Source organism: Rana temporaria, chromosome 1, assembly GCF_905171775.1.
Source record: "Rana temporaria chromosome 1, aRanTem1.1, whole genome shotgun sequence".
NCBI lineage: Eukaryota > Metazoa > Chordata > Amphibia > Anura > Ranidae > Rana > Rana temporaria.
The window spans coordinates 96,776,622-96,801,239 of NC_053489.1; the positions used below are offsets into that span (position 1 = coordinate 96,776,622).

Sequence of the window (24,618 nt, forward strand, 5' to 3'; positions counted from 1 at the left end):
GTGGTGATACAAAGGGTAGACATCCAAGAGCAAAATTGTGGTCCACACCTTGACTTACCAAAAATATAATAAAAAAATATATATATAATAATGGCCAGGATAGGGAGTCAAAGGCCTTTTTGATATCAAGCGATAAAATAAATAGGTCTTATTGAGGCCTCTAAAAAGAGAGGATCCTATTTTGCAAACATTGTCACTAGCCTGTCTGGAGAACAAAAAACATGCAATCCTGGGGTAGATGTAACCCCCTATCCCTTGATTCAAGTTATTGCACTTCTAAAAAAAAAAAAAAAACAAGTTGCCTATAGAATCCCATGTATAGACCTTGAAGAAACATTAGAAAGGTAAGAACGTTTTTTACTAATGTTTGTTATACTGTGTGAATGAGAACACACAACAAACATAATGGAGTGTTCTCAAACGTATCCGTGTGTGCCAATAAATCTGGTTTGCATTGTATATTTTGTTCTGCAATGGATTCAGAATAAAAAGATATACATTTCCTGTGTTCACAACCTTTCTGTAGGGACATTGTGGAAATTCAGCTGCCTTGCCATACACGTATGTTACTTGCTTCATTGCTCATATCAAATATGTCTGTCAATTATGTTTGATGCTATCTTGTGAAGTTGATGTTGCATTTGCTATTTTGTGCTTTTTCTCACTGTTGATTACAGATCTCCTTATTATGAAAGACCATGTCATATTTTGAGTGGAGCACTCTATTCATTTATTCTCTTCTGTCATAGAGAATGTGCCTTTCCTATAGGCTTCTTACTTGGCTAGTGTTTTGATTCTTGTGTAAAATGCTCTGACACATAAGACAAAGTGATAGGCTAATGGATTCTACTCTCCATTTGCTGGAAATAAGAGAATTGAGTATCCAGATCCATCCAAGAAAAAGGTTCCCAGCAGCTACAATGAAGTACGATTGCCTTTAGATATGACAGATGCTAAATATAAGGCTGTGATTGCAGCAAGCAATCTCTTTGTAGTAATAAAGGAGACTGAGCTGTTATTATCATTCTACTCTTCTGTCTTTTCCTGAAAAAATTGTGCTATATTGTTCTACTGTCATATCACATAAAAATATATATACCTAAAATGCAGTACATGCTTTCCGGGCACAGGTTGAGCTTTTATCCATAAAGGATAAATAGGATGTTTGGCAAAGGTAGGCCTGGCACTTTTATAAGCATTCAATACAATCATATGTACTAATAATGTAAAGCTGGTCACAGACGAGACCAAGTGTTTTGACGGTGTAACCTATGCTTCTGCTCCCTACCTGACCTTTCTTAACCACTTCCGGACCGCCTCCTGCACATATACGTCGGCAGAATGGCACGGCTGGGCACATGTACGTACAGGTACGTCCTGTACTAGTACCCAGCCGTGGGCGCATTCCCGCGACCCGGTCCGAAGCTCCGGGACCGTGGGTCCCACGGACCCGATCGCCGCTGGAGTGCAGCGATCGGTCCCCGGAGCTGAAGAACAGGGAGAGCCGTGTGTAAATGCGGCTTCCCCGTTCTTCACTGTGGCGGCTACATCGATCGTGTGATCCCTTTTATAGGGAGACACGATCGATGATGTCACACCTACAGCCACACCCCCTACAGTTGTAAACATACACTAGGTGAAACGAAACTCCTTCAGCGCCCCCTGTGGTTAACTCCCAAACTGCAACTGTCATTTTCACAATAAACAATGCAATTTAAATGCATTTTTTGCTGTGAAAATGACAATGGTCCCAAAAATTTATCCGAAGTGTCCGCCATAATGTCGCAGTCACGAAAAAAATTACTGATCGCCGCCATAAGTAGTAAAAAATGTTTTTTTATAAAAATGCAATAAAACTATCCCCTATTTTGTAAACGCTATAAATTTTGCGCAAACCAACCGATAAACGCTTATTGCGTTTTTTTTTTTGTTTGTTTTTTTTACCAAAAATAGGTAGAATACGTATCGGCCTAAACTGAGGAAAAATTTTTTTTATATATTTTTGGGGGATATTTATTATAGCAAAAAGTAAAAAATATTATTTTTTCAAAATTGTCGCTCTATTTTTGTTTATAGCGCAAAAAATAAAAAAACGCAGAGGTGATCAAATACCACCAAATGAAAGCTCTATTTGTGGGAAAAAAAGGACGCCAATTTTGTTTGGGATCCACATCGCACGACCGCGCAATTGTCTGTTAAAGCGACGCAGTGCTGAATTGTAAAAACCCCTTGGGTCATTTAGCAGCATATTGGTCCGGTCCTTAAGTGGTTAATGACGCAACAGATAAAGACTGTTTAACATAATCTAGTGGTGGTTAAAAAAAATGAAGGGTGTTGAGATGGTAATTTTCTATGGACCAGATATGTAAATGTATTGCAACTTTATTTGCTCCTTTTTATAATGTCAGATCAGTGGTTCCCAACCTCAGTCTCAAGGTACCCCCTTGGATACAATAACTGTCATAAATACCAAGCCATTGACATTGATTTAAAAGCACTCGTGCAATTGAATGAAATCCTGAAAACATTACCTGTACTTGAGGTCTCAGGTTAAAGGATAAGTTCACTTGCAAAAAAGGTGCATTTTTTTTTTTCTTCCTAGGAGCCTGTTAAGATTTGCACCTGTGATCAGCAGATCATGGGTGCAATACTGGGCTCCTGCATACTCTTGGTACAGCTTGTTACATGGCAGCCTTTACAGAAGTCCTTGAGGATAGATGAACTACAAGAGTGCTCACAGCGCTCTCGCAGTTCATTGAGAACTACAAATCATCTGCCGCTGTGGCAGATAGTACTTGTATTGTAGTTCATTCACATGACTTTGTGAATGAATGGACATGGCTGTGTGGGCAGGACCTTGCATGACCATGCTGCTTTTGAATTATGATGGTGAATGTGGGAAGAGGACCTCCGCCTGGTGTCATAACTGGATATTGGGGTCGGTGTGGGCAGGTGCTTTTGTAACAAGTTACACCCTGGATATAGATGTAACATGTTACTAAAAGGTGGACTTTAAAACGGAGTAAAGTCTGCTGCTTTGTTATTCTTACCTTCAGGTAAGCCCATAATAAGGCTTATCTTTTTAGGTAAAGTGATTTATCTCCTAAGCATGCACCATTTAGGAGATATGCAGCCAGTGACATCACTTGTGCATGCATTCTGAAGGTCTGGCATACCTTGCCGGAACTTCAGAGCTTCGTGCTGAAACCAAGGGCTTCCGCGCAGGGAGTGAGGTAATCGTGTTTTTGGCCAGTCGCACAGCCTGAGAGCGTGAACTTGGAAGAAAGACCGCGGGAAAAGGTCAGCCTTTTCAGTGGGAACCACTGTTCTAAGCGATGTATTTCATATTGTGCTAGTATGCGATGCATACTAGCACACTATACAAATACCTTACAGGCATTTTTTTTTGGGGGGGGGGGGAGTTTTAATTTATTATTATTTATTTTAACCAGTAGCGGTTTACAATTGCTTTTAAGAACCACAGCTTTTAGATGCTAGCTAGATAGCAAAGCCGCATGTGTAGTAAATATAAAATATTTTCCAAATTTCTATCTTTTTTACTGTGACCCTCTCTAAATATATATTTTTGAGGAGCTAAATTAAAATGTAAATAAACCCATGCAAAAAAACATGAAATTTGGGCCCCCAGAGATTTTGCCCATAATGTGATACTATGCACACCACAATATGACATACTAACATGGCTTGTGATCCCTTCCAGCTCTGTGCTTTTAGTACTTCCATTTGTGGTGAGCAGTGCCATCTTCTCCTGCTATTCCTTTTGGATTCTGACTCTGCAGCCACTTGATTGGCTGGGCCACTATGACGTCACTCTTGCACAGGTGTCACATTGCCATGGCACAGAGCCATGCCATAATTGTATGCTGAGCTGCTTATGAGTGGCTCATTGTAAACAAACTCTGACAGGCAGGTAGAAGGGATTACCAATTGGGTATCGTTGGTCATAAAAATCCTACCTGTCAGCTATTTTTCTTTTGGAAATCGAATTCTGCTTTTAATGTCTTAAAACTTACTGTAGGACCTGCTTAATTTTTCCTCCTCCACTTTATTGTATGCCGAATTGTCACAGGAAGTGGGAACTTCTTCACCGACAATCACTGTGTTTGTCATACACCTAGTGCAGGCTCTTCTGGCTATAGAATTATTGGAGAAGTGCTGGACATAATTCTGAAGGCAGTTTATAGCTCTGAAGTAGAGGAAGCTCTCTAAAGGCCATTGGGCCCCACGGGGTGATTGGAATGTCCATGTATAAAGAAAAGGTGAGAGCGCATATTTTTGTAGTGTTGCTGGACTTGCCAAAATACCGGTGGCTCTCTTAGCTGTCCCTACACATTGACAGTACTGCAGTACGCCATGGCAGCTAGAAATTTCATCCTGGCGCCTGTGCCTTTTGTCAGCCCATTCACTGTTGCCAGGGGTACACAAGTTATATCGCCTGATGCCAGGAAATGCAGTTATGGGTGCTGGGCAGGAAGTTTGCCTACGTTTAGCCCTGCTGCGGGCAATCGGCAGTGCTCACTCATCAGGTGGAAGCATTCAGGTGTATCTGAGTAAAGTGACCCTGCGTGCCCGGGACCGGCACAGCGGGCTATGCAGGGTAGAGGGGATGGAGGAGAGAGGACACATCCATTCTCCTCCCCATCTTGTTCCTGACCTGGAAGCAACGTATATGATGTAACTTCTGGGTCCCTGTTGACATTTTTTCTGGCCATTACATTCAGTGGAGCACAGGGGAGACATGCATTGGGGCGCCTACGTTTGAGAACGTTGATTGCAATGCACATGTTTAATATTGCCACGCATGTGCACAAACTAGCTCCTAAATCTTTTGTAGCTAGCTCCTAGATTCGAAGTACATTTTGTCAGGCCCTGGGATAAAGTTAATTTTTTTTTTTACATAAAATATATTCCTATTTAACCTTTTATTAACCCTTGGTTAACTTTTTAGTTCACCCCAATCAGGGCATTATATTGTCTAGGCATTAGTAACAGTCCCTGTACAGCAAAGCTCAGAGTTAGCATATGAATTTACCAACTTCTTGTGCTGGTTCTTCCTCTCTGACACAATTTGCTGATGGGAGGAAAGGCCAGATTGACAGAGAGGAAAGCTCACCCATGTGCTGCTTTTCTTGAATGTCCAGTCGCAGGTATCTAGCAGCAGAAAATTAGTAGTATATGGGGACAGCTCTATAATGAAGGCGAGTATAGCGCCAAGATTCTTCTTCACTCATTTCATGAACTACTATTTTGTATTACTGAAATTTTGGTTTTGACTGTAAAGCTCAATAAACTTAACTGTCATCTTGTATTTAATTTTTTTTTTTTTTTTTCAAACATTTTTCAATTGACTTATGAAATTTGGATTAATGATGTCTTCATTGTCAACTTGCGGTCTCTGTAATTTCCCGTCAAACTTGCTACAAAAAAACATGAACAACAAACCTTGGTCACAATGATCTGTATTATTTTTGTATTTTAGCTTGGCTTTTTTGTTACACAACAGAGGCCCCGAAAGTCTTTTGACGGTAACGCGTCAGTCCATCGTTGTGAATTCTCTCTACTATCTCCTGAATGTCTCTCTCAGAATTGAGGAGGCATAAACTTCCATTGCCAGCGATTGAACTCTAATGGAAGAAACTTGACTGATTTAACAGGGCGTAAAATAATTTTTCTCAAATGGTCTTCCAGTTGTGTCAGGTCATTCTGTCTGCCAGTAGTCATTTCTTCATGATCTTATAAGCAGGAATCGTCTGGTTTTGTATTTATTTTTGTTCTTATTGTTTTATTTTGGAGTAGAGATGTGATATTAACAATGAAGCCTTGTCGGCTTTAGTTTTGTGCATTCAGACATATCATGTTCATTTGATGTTGACCTTGTGAGAAAGAAAAGAGCTTCATCTCAGGTTGGGTGCCTTCACTTGAGCCAGTGGGCTGGATAGTCAGAGCAGTTGATGAAAATACTCATTCCATCCAACTTTCCTCTGTATTTGTAACAGTTGGGGTCCTTTCACACAAGCGTGGTCAGTTCATCACATAAACTGATTGGAAAAAAATAGCATGCAAACTGTATTTTTTTTTTTTTTTTTTTTAACATCAATTTGTACACCCAACATGGGTGTCCGACCAACCACCAAGTATAAGAGGAGATGAAGTTCTGTTTATAGGGCGGGTTAAAGTGTTTGTTACCCCAACACTTCATGTTATTGATGTGTGCCTGCTGTACCATGTACAGGAAAGACTTTGGTCAGCGGGACTTTAAATGAGGCCAATCACCATGCGGAGTAAGCATATAAGGTATACAGTATTGCTTAATTAGGTTCCAACACAAAAGGGGGGAGTTGGTTGAGGACTTACACTGAGAGGTGTATAACAAAAAGCAGTCTTAGCAAAGAGCATTTTATTATGCCTTGTGATATAATATAAAGCATACTGAATGACAAAAATTGCATCCACAAAATCGCATAAACATGCTACAAATTACATATGCATAATAACAACACCATGGTACTTGGCATATCGTGGAGTAACGACAAGTCCTGCACAACATGAACCACTGGAGGGGCTTGATAGTGTAATGAGAATCTGGGAGTAAAAGTATAAAAAACATAAAATCATCTATATGAACATCATGCATCTATGTATGCCCGATGCGTTTCTTTGGGATTTACCAACTCTTCAGGGGCGAATGCAGAGACATAACCATATGGTATAATTGTGTAGTAGAATAATATAAATATACAGAACAAGATAACTAAACCTATAAATACTCGTCACAACTGTATAGATGTGAGCACGGTACCAGACCCGTTAAGATTGTCTGGCATGGGAGCTGAGGTAGGGACACGTGGACATGCTGTACATGTAAAACCTTGGTTTGAAAGCGTTTTGCAAGAAAAGCAACTTTTTTTTTAAATACATTTTGACTTGATATACCAGCAATATCTTGATATACAAGTAGTGTCATGTCACAACTGAGTATAAGAGAAGAGAGGCGCCTCTAAGTGTAGCAATATAGTTACATTTAATGAAGGTACAGCATTTAGCAACATATTGCTACACTTAGAGGCTCCTCTCCTCTTTTATACTCTGTAGCTCCTGCATGATTTTGCTTCTAATCCCCTTGTGGAGGCTTCCATTAGTGGATGGACATTGTATGGTTTCACAACCTGGTCACATTGCTATGAAGGACTTATGAATAAATGGTTGTGGAACAAATCATTTTGAGTTTCAATTGTTGTTTTTTATATATATATATATATATATATATATATATATATATATATATATATATATATATATATATATATATATATAATGTGTGTGTGTGTGTGTGTATGTATAATATATACAGCATCAGATGTTTATTCGCCTTAATGCATAGATTGAATTAAGGTGAAAAAAACATTTTCCTTTACAACTCCTTTAAAGAAGGAAAGGCCTTCTACAACAGGCTTTAAATGTTGCATTCATTTTGTAATTTGCTTAGTAGGCATCCTATCCTTTTTTGTTATTTTTACTGTCTTAAAAGAGCTAATTTGCAGAAGCATTTCACGCATAACGTGTAAAGGTGGGCCTTACATGGGCAGATCTTTCTCCATGCAGTATTCTTTACATAAAATGTAATAACTGCCTCTCCATCATTTACAGATTGTATAAAGATAAAGTTATGTATGAAAAAGAAGCCAAACAGCAAGAAGAAAAGGTAGAACGGATGAAGACTGCAGGAGAAGATGAATACGTCCTTAAAAAGCAGGCAAGTATTTGGTATACTAGATGAAGAATATGAGAAACTTCATGGCTTTTTACTATTAAATGGATGAGTCCATCCTTCCCTACTGTATCCCAGTGGAAATTAATGGTTGACCATATTATCCCTTATGAAAAAGTTATATATAAAAGAAAAGGAACTATTCCCCAAAATTTCATAAAATTTGGGACCTATGGTGTTCTACTCTTGCATTAAGTTTGGGGTGACCTCCCCAGCCTTAGAAAAAGGTTCACACTATAGCAGAGAGCTGTGTTTTTCTATGGAAGAAAAATCTCTGCAACAAAGGCACACTAAAAACAATGGTTTTCTGTGTGCCCCGTTTGCACTTACACACTGTGGAACATAATGGTGTGGAAGAATGCGCACATTGCATTTTTCCATGCTACCCCGCAGCTATCTGCATGTTTGTGTTTCTATGCACGGCAGCTGAGCTGCAATACACAAAGTGACATTCCGTTAAAGTTTAGGAATAAAAGGAGGAAACTGAGTTTTGTGTTGTAAAAAAACGCAGGGAACCACTTCCCAGCTGTGATCACTATTTCTCTGCCGGTAGTGTGAACCCGCCCTTACCATTATAACTGCACTGTTACTGTTCCAGTTCTTTATTTTATGAAACCTTTATACTCAGATGTGTAATTGTGAACATACAGTCCACATTTTGTCATGTTACAACCAAAAATGTAAATGTATTTTACTGGGATAGACCAACACAAAGTGGCACATAATTGTGAAGTGGAAGGAAAATGATAAATGGTTTTCAATTGTTTTTACAAAAAATATTTGAAAAGTGTGGTGCATTTGTATTCAGCCCCCTTTAGGGCCGGTTCACACTGCTGGGATGCGGGAACCCTGCGAATCCACTGCCGGTTCCCGCATCGCATGTTTTCCGGCGGCAGTCCACACTGCCCTATGCAAACTGCTGGGAGTGTCAGTTAAAAGTAAATGACACCCCCAAATCCGTTTGCATATCACAGTGCGATCTGCAAACTCGGACAGGAATCGGATCGCATGGGTGTGAACACCCATGTGATCCGATTCTGCTGTGGCCAAAAAGGGTCCTGTGCGAGTTTGATGTAAATTCAGCCATGCAATCTTTATGGCTGAAATCGCGTCGCACAGAGATCGCATGTGATTTTCAGTGCGGTGCGTATCACATCCGATCTCTGACATCGCAGCAGTGTGAACTGGCCCTCAGCCCAGGTTCACACTGAGCTGCGCACGATTTCACTTCTGCTGGCAGTCCCGATTTCGGGCTGCGATTACAGAGACATCTGTGCAGGTTTCTACACAGATGTCAATGTAATTCGTGGCCCAAAATCGCAAAAAGTAGTACAGAAACGGCGTTGCACCGATTTTAGAACGGTGTCTGCCGGGAAATGCCGCTGATTTGTCAAAAACGCAGCAGTGTGAACCAGGGCTCACTCTGATACCCCTAACTAAAATTTAGTGGAACCAATTGTCTTCCGAAGTCACCTAATTAGTAAATAGAGTCCACCTGTGTGTAAGTTGTGTAGAAGTTTTAAAGCAGTATTGGGTTATAAAAAAAATATCCCAAGCTTTTGAACATCTCGCAAAGCACTGTTCAATCCATCATCCTAAAATGGAAAGAGTATGGCACAACTGCAAACCTACCAAGACATGGCCATCCACCTAAACTGACAGGCTGGGCAAGGAGAACATTAATCAGAGGAGCTGCAGAGATCCATAGCTCAGGTGGGAGAATCTGTCCACAGGACATCTTAGTCGTGCACTCCACAAATCTGCCCTTTATGGAAGAGTGGCAAGAAGAAAGCCATTGTTAAAAGCCATAAGAAGTCCTGTTTGCGAGAAGCCATGAGGGGGACACAGAAAACACGTGGAAGAAGGCGCTCTGGTCAGATGAGACCAAAATTGAACCTTTTGGCCTAAAAGCTAAACTGTGTGTGTGTGTGTGTGTGTGTGTGGGCAGAAAACTCTAACACTGCACATCACCCTGAACACACTATCCCCACCGTGAAGCATTGTGGTGGCAGCATCATGTGGGGATGCTTTTCTTCAGCAGGGACAGTGAAGCTGCTCAGAGTTGATGGGAAGATGGATGGAGCCAAATACAGGGAAATATTGGAAGAAAACCTGTAAAGAGTCTGAAAAAGACTTGAGACTGGGTGAAGATTCACCTTCCAGCAGAACAACCCTAAAAATACAGCCAGAGCTACAATTGAATGGTTTAAAAGCATATTCATGTATTAGAATGGCCCAGTCAAAGTCCAGACCTAAATGCAGATGAGAATCTGTCACAAGACTAGGAAAATTTCTGTTCAGATGCTCTCCATCCTATCTGACAGAGCTTGAGCTAATTTGTAAAGAATTCACTCTCCTATATGTGCAAAGCTGGTAGAGACAAAATGACTTGCAGCTGTAATTGCAGGGAAAGGTGGTTCTACAAAGTATTGACTCAGGGTGGCTGAATATAAATGCACGCCACACTTTTCACATATTTGTAAAAAAATATTGAAAACCATTTATCATTTTTCCTTCCACTTCACAATTATGTGACACTTTGTGTTGGTCTATCACATAAAATATTTTTTTGGTTGTAACATGTCAAAATGTGGAAAATTTCAAGGGGTATGAATAGTTCTTCAAGGCACTGTATGTGCAGTTTTCTAATTATGTACAATTAACATAAAAAAAACCCACGCAAGCTTTTAAAACTTGAATTATTACAACTAATATAACTAATCTTATTCTATAAAATTATAACTCAATGGAACAGGGATGAATTTGCTGTTTTTTACTTTCACAACATTTCTGCTTATTGATACAAGCTTAGCGATTCAAGACAGAACTTCAGTTTGTAACATAGTGTCGCATATAGTCTAAGTGACTAAACCAATGGCACGATTTGAAGTTGTCATTTCCTGGAATTTTTTTTATTGTCCAAGTGTTGACGTTTTGTCACAAAAAAAAGACTGAAAAGGGTCCCATGTATGCAGTCTTTGTTATTCTTGGGAGTGCGGCGGGACATTCTGATTGCTCCTAGGATAGGATTTATCCTGCCAAATGACTCAATACATACAAGCTATCACAGAGGCATCAATTTTGCTTCATGATGTGCTGTGTTACAGTAAGTACAAACTAGAGTCTGTGGGTGCCGACACTGCAGTCACTATTCATTAGGATTGCTTCCATAGACAGGCACCTTATCACAGTTTTGAGATTTTTTACACAGGTGCTAGATCTGCTTCTGCATCAAGTGCCTAAGGAATAATAGGTTGTTCCCTTTGCATTCATACAGTGAGTAGTGACACATAGGATTATAGAACTGAAGCCCTGTGTTTGAAAAGTATCAACCTTGAACCTTTTATAAGGAGCTTTTACCATCGGACCCAGAACAGTCTATATGCCCTGTAGGGTAATAGCAGTTGTTTGTATCAAAGCCACTTACTGAAGGAAGAGGGTAATTATTTGTCCTCAAGTGCCACATAGCCAGGTGAAGGTTTAACCTATATTTAAATACATTTACGGACGATGCTGATGCTTTGAACTAGAATACAGTTTTCAGAGAAGGCAAAGCTTGGGTACCATAGAAGTGAAATCCAGGGACAGTCATTTTGTTTGTGCAAAATGGCTAGAAAGGATGCAGACGTTCTTTAAACCTCTAGCTGGGGCTCATAGTCTTTCTAGGGCCAAAATCTTTTTGGATATAGGTAGGAAGTGATTAAAAGTAATCCGTGTTTCATTCAGAGAAAGCGAGATCTGATGGGTTTTACTTTCTTTTTTGTTCCCTGCAAAGTAAAAGCATAATGTGCTAGTATGCATTGCATACTAGCACATATGTGACACCTGCAAACGAAGTCTGCGCTGTCCCCGCTGAAGGGTGAATCCATGTTCGCCCATCTTCCTGCCGGGGCCACGGACTCGGCTCTGTGGCTGGCTGAAGTCGCTTGACGTCACTCCCGTGCATGCATGCAGGAGCCACCAGTCACGGCACTCGCTAGTGAAGAAATGTCACAGAGGGCGCAGTACAAGGTAAATATCTTCTAAACTGCACACGTTTAGGAGATATTTACTGTACCGATAGGCAAGCCTTATAGGCTTACCTATTGGTACAACTTTTGTTTTTTTTATTGTCCAGGGCACCAGTTTCTTGTGCCTAGTCTATGTGCAGCAGAGCCATAGTGTAGTATTGGTGGCAATCACATGGTTGTTATTACATCTGTTCCTGCACTGTACATGAGGATGCTGCGGAGTTGCAACCAGGCCAACCGTGAATAGAACTGACTTCCGTGGACCGGCCATATAGCAGGGGGAAGCTTGCGGGAGTAAAGGTACGAGTTCCTCCTTATTCCTTTCCCTCTAGATCATGGGTGCTCAACCTGTGGCTCTCCAGCTGTTGCAAAACTACAATTCCCATAATGCCTCAGCCTTTGGGAGACATGCTTGTACCTGTCAGCGGCTTGCAATGCCTCATGGGAATTGTAGTTCCGCAACAGCTGGAGAGCCACAGGTTGAGCACCCATGCTCTAGATCATGGGTGCTCAACCTGTGGCTCTCCAGCTGTTGCGGAACTACAATTCCCATGAGGCATTGCAAGCCGCTGACAGGTACAAGCATGTCTCCCAAAGGCTGAGGCATTATGGGAATTGTAGTTTTGCAACAGCTGGAGAGCCACAGGTTGAGCACCCATGCTCTAGATTATGGGGGCTGGACTGTTGCCAGTGGGAGTAGAAAATGTCCTGGCTTCAGTTGGGAGTAACAAATAACTGACAGTGCCTTTGGTCAGTAGCAATCACAGGAAGGAATAGTGCCCCATCATTGCTATTAGTGGGGAAAATGGTTCCCTATCATCAGTGGGAGGAATTGTGCCCCCTTGTTGGTGTCAGTGGGAGGAACAATGCCCTATAATTTGTGTCAGTGGGGGGGAATAATGCCCCACAGTTGGTATTAGCAGAAGGAATAGTACCCCACGGGCTGGATGAAGGCAAGCGCAGGAAAACATTTGGCTCCCGGGCCGCTGTTTGGAGACCATTGCCCTTGACTAAACAAGCATTTTAACCACAAGGTAAAGGGGCAGGGGCAATGCATAGGTACATTTTAATAGCAGCCCTGTATGGGGCTTTAACCACTTGAATACTAGCCTCTAATACCCCTTAATTACCAGACCATTTTTCAGTTTTCAGTGCTTTGAGAATTTGACAAAAAATGACTTGCTAATGCAGCACTGTAAGCAAATTGAGTTTTGTATGGAGCTGTAATTGTTGGTTGATTGGTCATCACAGCGATTTACGAGGTACAGAGCCACTTTTATCAGCTCTGTAGATTGGATCTGAGCCATCTGATGATAGCTGAGATCACAGCCATCCAAGGGTGTACTGACTGCCCGCTTGTGTTTTCTGACGTGCTGTTTAAAAAAGGTACTCCAGAAATACACGTTCACCACTCTGCCGTTCTTAAGCGCACAGTGGTATTGAAGTGGTTAAGGGCCCTTTCACACTGCTCTGTAGAAAAATTGTGGTAAAAACACAGATGTGTTTTTACAGCAATTTCACTGTGTTTCAGATGCATTTCCTGTGCGTTTCAATGGTGCATTTTTTCCGCTGCCTGCACCTGTGAAAAATGGACATTTGGCTTAAAAACGCAAATTGCGGTGCATTTCTACTGCGATTTCCATTCATTTGAATGGGAAGCTGCGTTTTTGGTGCAGTTTTCAAAAAGCACTGCACCTGTAATGCAGGGGTGTGAAGAGTCCCATGGGATTTAAAGGGAAACTGTTTTCGTGTGTGTGTGTGTTTTTTTTTTTTTTCTCCTTGCAAGGTAAAAATGCAGAAAAAAACATATCCGTGTTACATTTTACGGGCTCCCCACCCCCGTTATTATTCAGATGTGTGTTGTTGTTTTTTGCAATAATACCATTGTTAGGGAAATTTGGCTGTACGCTATGCACGCGCACACACCATATCTCCTGTGCTAATAAGCACACATTTTGTCTAATGATATAATGCATCTTGCCTATCATTCTATTTCCCGTATTTTCCCAAGTAAACGGACATCACTGTAGCTTACGTTCTCGGCTCCATCGACATGACTGCCCCATCGACCAGTGTGCTTGGCTTTTTATTCGTAAATCACAAAAGCATTGACAAACAGAAAGTGATCGCTCCAGCAGCCATGTAATGTCACTCCATGGGAAGTGACATTACAGGATATGACCTCCACACAGGAAATGACCTAATAGGAAAGCCTTCTAACAGGACGAGTTAATACAAACAACCAATGAATAATGGCTAAAGGATTCCTATGGGCATGTCTGAGCAGAGACTGGGTCCATGCATGTTTTTCCTGTACCTGGAAGCTAAACAAAAGAAGCCACATGGCTTTCAAACATGTACTCCGTCTCTGACCATAACAACTTAAAGACTCCCGTATTTCCACTGATAGGAATCCCTATTCTGTGTTGTTTCAGAGAACAACGCATACCCGGATTATACTATCGTTCCTTGTGGATGGGAGATGGGAGGCTATCTGCAGGTGTATGCTACGAGTCTTGAGGTGCTGATCAGACACACAGCAGAGACAAGAGCATACATCTGCCTACAACCGATAATGTCCTTGCATAGCGAACATATCCCCCCCAGACGAATGTCTGTGCAATGCACAGGGGCCCTTTCGCTGGCGGACATATCCCCACTCTGCAAACGCCTCTCTCCAACCTCAAGTAGTTTTCCACTACCAGACGGCACTCAACCAGCGTCAGTCTTCCCCAGTCAGCTCTGTAGAGCGGGCTGCAGGAGTACTAACACTGGGCGACACTATGACAATACATATTACATAAAATCTCCACAACACCATCCACACTGAGTTTTTCCCAAGTTTATGTCTGGATATATGCCGCTGTATCATACAGCATCTCTAGTTGAAGGTGATGGTGAACAGCAAGCATATATTTCTTCCTTTTTGTCCTTTGCATAAGGATTTGCACAAAACATAATTTAAGAGTATGTAGGCAGGAAAAATGTTCACATTCAGTGGGGTTCCAGTTTAGTAATTTTTCTCCCAGCCACATGGTGAGAACATCATCTCTCCTAAAATGAAATGCAGTGATAAGTAATAACTTTTTATGCATGATAAGCATCCAAATACAAACCTGCTGTTTTCCTGCTTTTCATTTTCTTTCTCTTCCTTCTTTGCTTAAAGCCTCCTACCGGGGTCTCACCACATGATCAATATACTCAATAACATTTTTTTTTCATGCGGCAATTATCTCAATGTGATATTATCTCAGCACAGTATTTCTTTATTAACTGAAAGATGCGGGTGATTTGTATACAGCCAGCTGATCCCATTCCGGATGGAGCTGCTCCATGGTAAAACAGCGCAAAACGTTTATTTTAAGTAAACTTTTCAGAGCACAGACAGAGTTTTTGGCGCCTGGCAGGGTGAACATCTATGCTGTGTGATTTTATGACCTGCTCTCCAAAATCTGTTTTTAACAATGTGCTGAATATATGGTACACTTTGTTTCCTAGTTAAATGATTTTGAATAAAAGTAAAAAAAAAAAAAAAGTGCTAGCACTGTATTTACTTAAAGCAAAATCCATGACCTGATAAATGCAGAAAAAAAAGAGGCTAACTCTTTCGAAATGGTGTCGCAGGCAAAAAAAAAAACCTACCCAGCTTGTAGCTACGAACTTTGACCTTCCCAATGTGCGTAATCAAAAATGGTGTTTGCTAGGGATACTGGAGGAAATTGACCTAAGTTCCTATCGGAAGCAGTTTTTACGGTTTCTCTTGTTTTATGCCAGGAAAACAGTTGTATTGCAGTATTCTATAGTTGTGCCCCTAATCAATGAAAACATTTGATTAACCAGGTTTTGCCTATTTATAAACATGCAGATGAGGCATGGGGTTGCCCTCCTAAAGCCAATAAAATGTGGGGACCATGGGTAGAGTTGTTTGATACTTGTCCCACACCTAATATTTCTATTTATTGCAAGAATGGAGCCCTGACTAGCCTATGGATTTTTTTTGTTTTATTTTGCTTCTGATTTCAGTAGGGTTTCCTCACTTTGGGGCAGGGTAGTCTCTTCCACACAACCCTGGGCTGATTGGTGATGGATTTACATCTGGGGGGACACCTTTTCTCTTTTTTTTTTTTTTTTTTTATTTTTTTTTTTTTGAGAAAGGGGTCTTCCAGATTCTGATGCACTTGTTTGCCCCCTCCCCCTCTTTTGACGTGCCAGGCTGCATGCTCAAATAAGGGTCTGGTCTGGTATGGATGGGGGGGGGGGGGGGGCGCAACTGTGTTTTTTTTTTTTTTTTGTTTTTTTTACTGGCAAATGTTTTATTCAGCTGTCAGCAGGGAAGCCCATTGACAGCTCATCGGTTGTTAAGGACAGCTTCTCTGGCCCGCTCTGTAACAACCGACTTTTACTGTGCCCTGATTGGGGCAAAGCTTTGCCCAATCGGGGCGCAGAATGCACTGTGCAGCGCACAGTGTATTGCAGGGCATTCGGGCAGGGCAAACACCCTGCATATTTGGGTGATTGGGATAATGGGAGTTTTTACTTGCTTGTAAATTAGTTACCTTAGAGTTTAGTACAGAACACAGGCCTCTCTGTCCTAATCATTACTTATTGCTTGCTAAAAAAAATGGAGCCTAACATGCAAGGCAGGGATAAATATATGCACTCTAGAGGTGCCCCTAGAAAGTGTTTTTGTCAAGTGTCCAATCAGCTGAAGGTAGCCTTCATATAACCCGTGGCCTATAAATATAAGCCCTATGTCCTGTACTGTACCCTATGATAAGGAATTGACAGGTACAGGTAGTCTCTGGGTTACAAACAAGATCGGTTCTGTAGGTTTGTTAAGTTGAATTTGTATGCAAGTTGGAACAGGTACACTTTTATAATATAACTCCAGCCCAAAAAAAAATGTTTTACATTTTGGACAGCATAGGGAAGGGTTAACACCCTTGTAATGCTTCAGTTGTCTATGAAACAAAGATTGGTGATAAAGCTTCAGTGGGGACACCGTTATCCCCATAGCAACTCTTACAGGAATGAATTTCCCTTCCTAGAGGTAGATTTCCTCTCACTTCCTGTTGTCTCCCTCTGTTTGTTTTTCTGTTATTTATCTGATTATTGTATTCACAGTGTTGCACAATGATATTAAACATTTGTACATATGTTCTTTGACACACATTATTGGTGGTGAATTGGTCTTCTGTGTGGCTCATGATTTGTAGACCAATCAAAATCTAGGGTCCTATTTCAACCAAAAATCTTGTATGAGTTTTTTTTTGTAGAATATTTATTTTATTTATTTTTCTACGTTTTCAGAATGAAGTATTGCAGGAATCTCGTATGATGATCCCAGACTGCAGCCGTAGGCTAGAAGCAGCATCCACAGATCTTGCACAAATTCTAGTAAGTGCTAGTAATGCCCTAGTCTGGAAAAATCCTACAGCATTCCATTGGTTCTATTTGTAAGAAACCTAAAGGGTGAATCCAACCAAGGCTGTTTTGTATGGAGGCCTCTGTTATTCAAGACTAAAGGTCCCTTTGTCACGGCGTGGTATTTGTGGTCTAAGACATTACACTGTGTTTTAGGTTAGTGTTTTCCAGTCAGGGCACCCTTGAGAAATATTTTCATTCTCGAGGCACCCCAGTTTAAAGCTAGGTTTATGTTGCTGCGTGTCGCTGACATGCAGGAAAATGCTCTGCTCTTTCTGGGTGCCTTTCTTAATGGGACCACACATCTTGGCAAAACGTGGGGTGTTTTTATAGCGGCCAAATTTAAAAAAAGGGTCAGGGACTTCTTTTCCTGCAAATCTGCAGGTAGGGCAGCTCACTGAAATAAATGTACATCCCTGAATGCAGTCGCATACCAAGGGCTTGCTGAAATGAGGTTGGAAAGGGGTAAAAATCATGCGGTTGAGCTGTTTTTTACTACCCCCAACTGCTCCCTCTTTATCTGCAGGGGCAGCAACTAGGGGTGTACACATTCTGTGGTCACGGCTGGAAGTATACCTCCCAGGTGAATGGGACTGCACTCTATGTGCATTGCAGTGATGCTGTTTTTACATGGTAAAACAGGTGGTAAGTAGACAATATATTGCCACTTGACTGCCTGTCAAATGAACCCATGTAACACCTAAAAAACTGCCCCCACCCCGAATTAGGAGTTTGTACACACCTGCCATCATTTTAAAGTACCTCTGATTAACATCAAATAAAGTTCAGCTGTTCTAGTCGGTCTTTCCTGACATTTTCTTAGTCGCATCCTACAGCAAAAGCCATGGTCCACAGAGAGCTTCCAAAGCATCAGAGGGATCTCATTGTTAATGGGTATCAGTCAGGAGAAGGGTACAAAATAATTAAACATTAGATATACCATAGAACACAGTAAAGACCGTCAACAAGTGGAGAAAATATGGCACAACAGTGACATTACCAAGAACTGGACATCCCTCCAAAATTGATGAGAAGAAAACTGGTCAGGGAGGCTGCCAAGAGGCCTACAAGAGGCCAACATTAAAGGGGCTGCAGGAATATCTGGCAAGTACTGGCTGTGTGGTACATGTGACAACAATCTCCCGTAGTCTTCATATGTCTGGGCTATGGGGTAGAGTGGCAAGATGGAAGCCTTTTCTTATGAAGAAAAACATCCAAACCCAGCTAAATTTTGCAAAAAACACATCTGAAATCTCCCAAAAGCACGAGGGAAAATGTGTTGAGGTCTGATGAAAAGATTTAACTTTTTGGCCATAATTCCAAGATATGTTTGGTGCAAAAACACTGCACATCACCAAAAGAACACCATACCCACATTGAAGTATGGTGGTGGCAGCATCATGCTTTGGGGTTGTTTTTCTACAGCTAGTATAGGGGACTTAGTCAAGGTAGAGGGAATTATGAACAGTTGCAAATACCAGTCAATATTGGCACAAAACCTTCAGGCTGCTAGAAAGCTGCATATGAAGAGGAACGTCATCTTTCAGCATGAAAACGACCCAAAGCATACATCCAAATCAACAAAGATATCGATTCACCAGAAGATGATTAAAGTTTTGGAATGACCCAGTCAGAGCCCAGACCTGAATCCCATTGTAAATCTGTGGGGTGATCTGAAGAGGGCTGTGCACATGAGATGCACTCGCAATCTGACAGATTTGGAGTGTTTTTGCAAAGAGTGGGCAAATATCGCAAGTCTTGCCATGCTGATGGACCCAAAAAGGCTGAGTGCTGTAATAAAATCAAAAGGTGCTTCTACAAATTATTTCAGGCTACTTTCACACCGAGGTGCTTTGCAGGCGCTATAGCGCTAAAAATAGCGACTGCAAAGCGCCCTGAAAGAGCCTGTCCTTTCACTCCAATGTGAAAGCCCGGAGGCTTTCACATTTCACAAACAATGGTAAAGCGCCGCTAAAAATAGCGGCGCTTTACCACCAACGCCCCCACCGCCCCAGTGTGAAAGTAGCCTTAGGGTGTGCACACTTATGCAACCATATTCATATTTTTTTTTTTACTTCCTGTAACGGTCACCACCGTTTACGACCTTCCATCCCATCCAAGACAGCTCATCGACACTCCAACCAACAGGCAGACCCGATCCATTCCATAATAATTCCCTCAATAACGAGACTGACAAGCTCTGTTACTGAGTCAAAATATGAACTATTATTAATGTCCCATCTCATGCAATACATGAATTATGATTCACTTGCCACCCAATGCCCAAAGGGCACAGGGTGGACTCAGACCCAAGAGTTATCAATGACGCTGACACAGGAGTATCCCCCATCCTCACAAAGTCTCTGGGTGTCACGGGTCATCCTGTTGCATCTCTCCCCTTTCGGTGGGAGACTGACACAGGAGGAGACCCCGAACGGGTTGACTCCGAAGTCAGTCAGTAGATCCAGTCCTCCAATGCTGGTATCCATACCGTACCCCAAATAAATTGCTCCAAACAGAGCCTTACTCACCCTGCCAACCTCTGTCTCTCTCAGAGAACCTGCCTGCCGCTGGGGAGAGGCCTGGACTGGCCCTTCTCCCTGGAGTCCTTTCAGCCACTGGAGAGAAGACAGGGTGACTGGGCTCAGTCCATCATGTGGTTTGGGATCTGGGCCAACTGGCCCCCATCCCTGGGGTATACCAGTGGAGACTGAAGTCCCATCCACTGGTAGGTGAAAATCCCCCGATGCTTGCAAAGCCAAGCCGACATCCTCCTGTCTCGGTGACGCACCATTTTCTGGGGCTGTGTCAGCGGAGACCACAGTCCCATCCACTGCCCCAGGAACTCCCTCTCCTGCTAGGTGAGAGCAGAGGCTTGTGGCACTCTGCTCTGTTGCCAGCTCTTCTGCTGGGTTGCTTTGAGTGGAGACCACAGTCCCATCCACTCCCACAGGAACTCCCTCTCCTGCTAGGTGAGAGCAGAGGCTTGTGGCACTCTGCTCCGTTGCCAGCCCTTCTGCTGGGTCGCTTTGAGGGGAGACCACAGTCCCATCCCCCAATGTCGGCTCAAGCTGCAGTTGTGTGCAGCAGCCAGTAGCATCCTGCCCTGCCGCCAGCGATTCAGCTGGGAGTAAATGCTTTACCACCACAGCTTGTTGCTGGGGAGAGGGGCCAATTGCCCCGACTCCCTGGAACTCCACTTTCATGGTGACTGGCATCTGTACCTCTCCCCTCTCTTCAGTTGGTGCTGCTGTGACTTCTGCTGCTGCTGCTGCAGCATCTTTTTGCTGTAGCCAAGTGGCATCCACAGCCGCTATAACCCGGTCTATGATCTCCGGTGGAGGATTAGGTCCATACTGTGCCAGTCCACGTCTAACAGCCCGGTCAAAAAACTCTTCATCGGGTGTCCTGTCTGTTATGCTGGGCCTTTCAGCTCTATCCATTTGAACAAGCTCTGCAATAATGTCCCTTCTCTTACGATTGCAGGCCGATCTGCCCCGGCTCTCCAGTAAGACCTTGAGGGAAGAGAGCTTCAGCCGTTCATACAGCGTCTCCATTGTCCCGTGTCCTTGTAGCCGTCCTTTAAGCGATGGAATTATCCCACTGTTGCCACCAATTGTAACGGTTACGACCTTCCATCCCATCCAAGACAGCTTATCGACACTCCAACCAACAGGCAGACCCGATCCATTCCATAAGAATTCCCTCAATAACGAGACTGACAAGCTCTGTTACTGAGTCAAAATATGAACTATTATTAATGTCCCATCTCATGTAATACATTGCCACAGGGCACAGGGTGGACTCGGACTCAATGACGCTGACAAAGGAGTATCCCCCATCCTCACAAAGTCCCTGGGTGTCACGGGTCATCCTGTTACACTTCCCTCAAACCTAAAAGATTTAAGTTTGTTATTCAACTGAGTTTATAGGTCATATTAAAGGAGGAAAAAGTTCTAATATGATTCAGCTTTGTCTCTTTTTTACATCACAGAAGCCGGACATTTTAACAGGGGTGTGTAGACTTTTATATCCACTGTATATACACTGTACTTGCACACATACCAAAAAATACTAATAAATCTCTCAGCTAAAAACATGTACACCAAATAAATCCATATAACATTTGTGATCCAAAATCAAAGCATTTGTAAGTGATTCATCCAAATAACTTTTTAAATGTATTTTTTATTATATGCAATGCAAATGTGATCCGGTTCAAAAATGGAGTCCTGTGTGAGTTTGGTGCAGTATAAATTTCAGCTCTATAGACTTCTATGGGACCGGATTGAAATCGCAGTCCAGTGTTCCCATCACTGCTAAATTTTTATTTATTTTTTTACCTAAATTTATAGAAATGGAAAAGTGGTCATGTGGGGTGGGCGGTGAGAAATGTAATTTCTCTGCTCGCCCACCGCACATATGACAGTGCAGCCTTCGTGACCCAGCAGCAGACAGGTCATGGCCTGGCACTAGTTTAGAGGACCTATAGAATAAAAATGTGGTAGACATAATTATTTATGTTGCACAATATTTGCTCAAATTATTATAAAACTAATATATACTTTTTTTTTTTTTCTTAGGAAAATGAAAAAGAATTGGAAGAGGCAGAAGAATACAAAGATGCTCGTTCCATGCTGGACTCTGTGAAGTTAGAAGCCTGAATACCCTTGAGATCCCCATTGTTATGCCTTGATACCATTCCACTGTCCTATCTGACAATTGGGAAACTGAATGCAATTCTATAAACTTGCAAAAATATATAAGGACATGTTAAGATTCCAGTTCTGTAGCTTCAGGGTGTTGAGAATAAATGGCTTTACATAATATAATATGATAAGATGCTGCAGTGTTCTTGCTGGTGTAGTGAGGGGACAATTCTTTTCTTGCAGTGAAAGTTTTGCATGAAACAAACCATGCTTTCTAACATCTTCTACACAAGAGGAACATATTGCCAGTGTTTAGGCTTGTACTGTAACTTTTTTCTTAAGTCCTTTGCCAGAGTTCTCTCATTCTCGGGTAAACACTGCATGAGGTTGTCCATTGATTTTGTATTTATTTTTTTGCCATACATGTCATCCCTCTGTTTTAATGAGCATGTGTATACAGTACTTTTCACATAGCCTTGTATTCCAAAAACATAACATATTCAGAACTTTTAGGAAGGGTGTGAAAGGAGCTAAAAAAAAAAAATGTTTTCATCTCTGCACGTGATCCAATGAATGATTTTTCTTAGTCTGTTCCAAGTATTTTCCCCTTCAGGTCTTTGAGCAGCATCTGTAGTAATTGTTGACTGAAGATTGCAGGTAAATTTGTATGTCGCCCAAGCAAGAAGCAGCTAAAGAGCAGGTGGTACTCTGGGATTAATTTGTTAGATAAATGGATCACCGGAATGGGGCAAAAGAGTTAAGCTTAGGTTAAGTCCATGCTGAAAAAAAAAATCCAAAGGCTGACATTATTCAAAAAATGGTACTCTTTTCTCCACCATTAATACTTAGTGTCAGACTCCTAACTAGTGTGCTGAAACTGGAACACCGCCACCTATGCAACAGTTTTTTTCAGGTCGGTGTCTCAAGGAGCTCTGTAGCCAGTAGACAGCTTGACAGCCAAGCAACCAACATTTTCAAAAGTCAGCAGTTGTAAGCAAGATATAATTATGAACTCTCCTTCCTCAAATCCAACTACGTATCTGGTCTGAATTAGTTCTTTAGTATTTAAATGTTTTAAAAAAAAATGTGATGCAATAAAATTGAAGATATGTTTAGACATTGTTCACTTTTAGCTGTGGCATTTTCTTTTGGTCTTCTCTCTTTAGCAGTATAACATGTCGGCCAAGTCCCACTGTCATCCCTCATGCAAATACCTTCTCTGCTGCCTGGATTTGACTGTAATCACATTATGTTTGTACTACAGTCAGTTCTCCAGCTCAGCATTGCTGTACTCTTTGAATCGGAGGTCCTCCTAAACATTGCTTTTTAACAGCCTGTCTTTGAAGTACAAGTCTAGAATCATTTACTAAGAAAGCAGCCACAGATAGTTATTTAGGAACATATAAGTTCATATAGATTACGTTTGTAATACCTTCACCGTGTGTTGCATTTGCTTGTGCTCAACAAACTTTGTTCAGTCTTTCTTATGGGGCTACAGTGTGACCATGTACAATTCTACACTACCTGACTGAATAAAAACTGTCAGCTTTAAACACGATTAGGAAATAAAATATTTGCCTACCTACACCTTTTGTTCTTCTTTTTTTTTTTTCCTCTGTACCTTCTTGAAGCTGAACTACAATAAAAAGTAGTATTTAATCATTCTGCCTGCCAGCTATCGCTTTTATATTCAGTCCAGCGCTGGCCCTCTTCCTGGTTAACCACTTCAGCCCAAGAAGGATTTATTCACTTCCTGACCAGGCCAAACAAAATTCATGTCCTTTGGATGTGTCCGCAATAATGTTGCAGTAACGAAAAAAATCGCTGATTGCCGCCATTAGTAGTAAAAAAAAAAATTATTAATAAAAATGCAATAAAACTATCCCCTATATTGTAAACGCTATAAATTTTGCGCAAGACTAAACTGTGGATATTTATTATAGCAAAAAGTAAAAAATATTGTTTTTTTTTTTTCAAAATTGTCGCTGTATTTTTGTTTATAGCGCAAAAAATAAAAACCGCAGAGGTAATCAAATACCACCAAAAGAAAGCTCTATTTGTGGGGAAAAAAGGATGCCAATTTTGTTTGGGAGCCACGTTGCACGACCACACAATTGTCAGTTAAAGCGACGCAGTGCCGAATCGCAAAAAGGGGCAAGGTCCTTAACCTGCATAATGGTCCGGGTCTTATTTGGTTAACAGAGCAGAAGGTCCACGGTGCCTGCAAGTACTTGCCTATGTTTTTTTTTTTTTTTTTTTTTTTTTTTTAAGGAATCTAAACAAGATCAGTGCAGTCTTTTTTTTTTTTTTTTTTTTTTTTTTTTTTTAAAGATCCGAGTGCCTACCATCCCCCACTGTGACCATTTTGCAATCCATACGCATGCACAGGTACATTTAGTGCCAAAAAAAGATTTAATCGTTTTAGGTGACAGGTGCTGAAGGAATTCTGAGATGCATGGTTTATGCTGACATCTACAGGAGAAGGTAACACTGGCAACAAAATAAACTGTTACCCAGCAAAACCCCACCCACTCCCACCATGCTTAAGTTTCTTGCTAGTGTCCTAAGAGAATTAAGACCTTTTTTCTGAAAACAAAAAAAAAATCCTTTTTATCAACATCTTCCCTCAATCAAGTCTCTTCCTTCACTATAGAGCCAAGAGATTGTCCTTTTGCAGTTTTCTGGATTGGCTTATCTTTGCTGCCTTAGTTGCCCTACCCAGACCCCTTCATGAGAAAGATGCAGA

At 41.5% G+C, this 24,618-nt stretch overlaps 1 protein-coding gene across 1 annotated transcript in view; it reads left to right on the forward strand.

Moving 5' to 3' along the window:
* Positions 1 to 23,457, forward strand: part of TBCA (tubulin folding cofactor A) — a 46,303-nt gene extending 22,846 nt beyond the window's left edge. Inside the window, exons 2-4 of the mRNA XM_040340844.1 lie at positions 7,669 to 7,774; positions 17,110 to 17,196; positions 21,807 to 23,457. Coding sequence (XP_040196778.1) covers positions 7,669 to 7,774; positions 17,110 to 17,196; positions 21,807 to 21,887 — 274 coding nt within the window. The 3' untranslated portion in view covers positions 21,888 to 23,457. The remainder of the gene's footprint in view (positions 1 to 7,668; positions 7,775 to 17,109; positions 17,197 to 21,806) is intronic.
* The last annotated feature ends 1,161 nt before the right edge of the window (positions 23,458 to 24,618 follow it).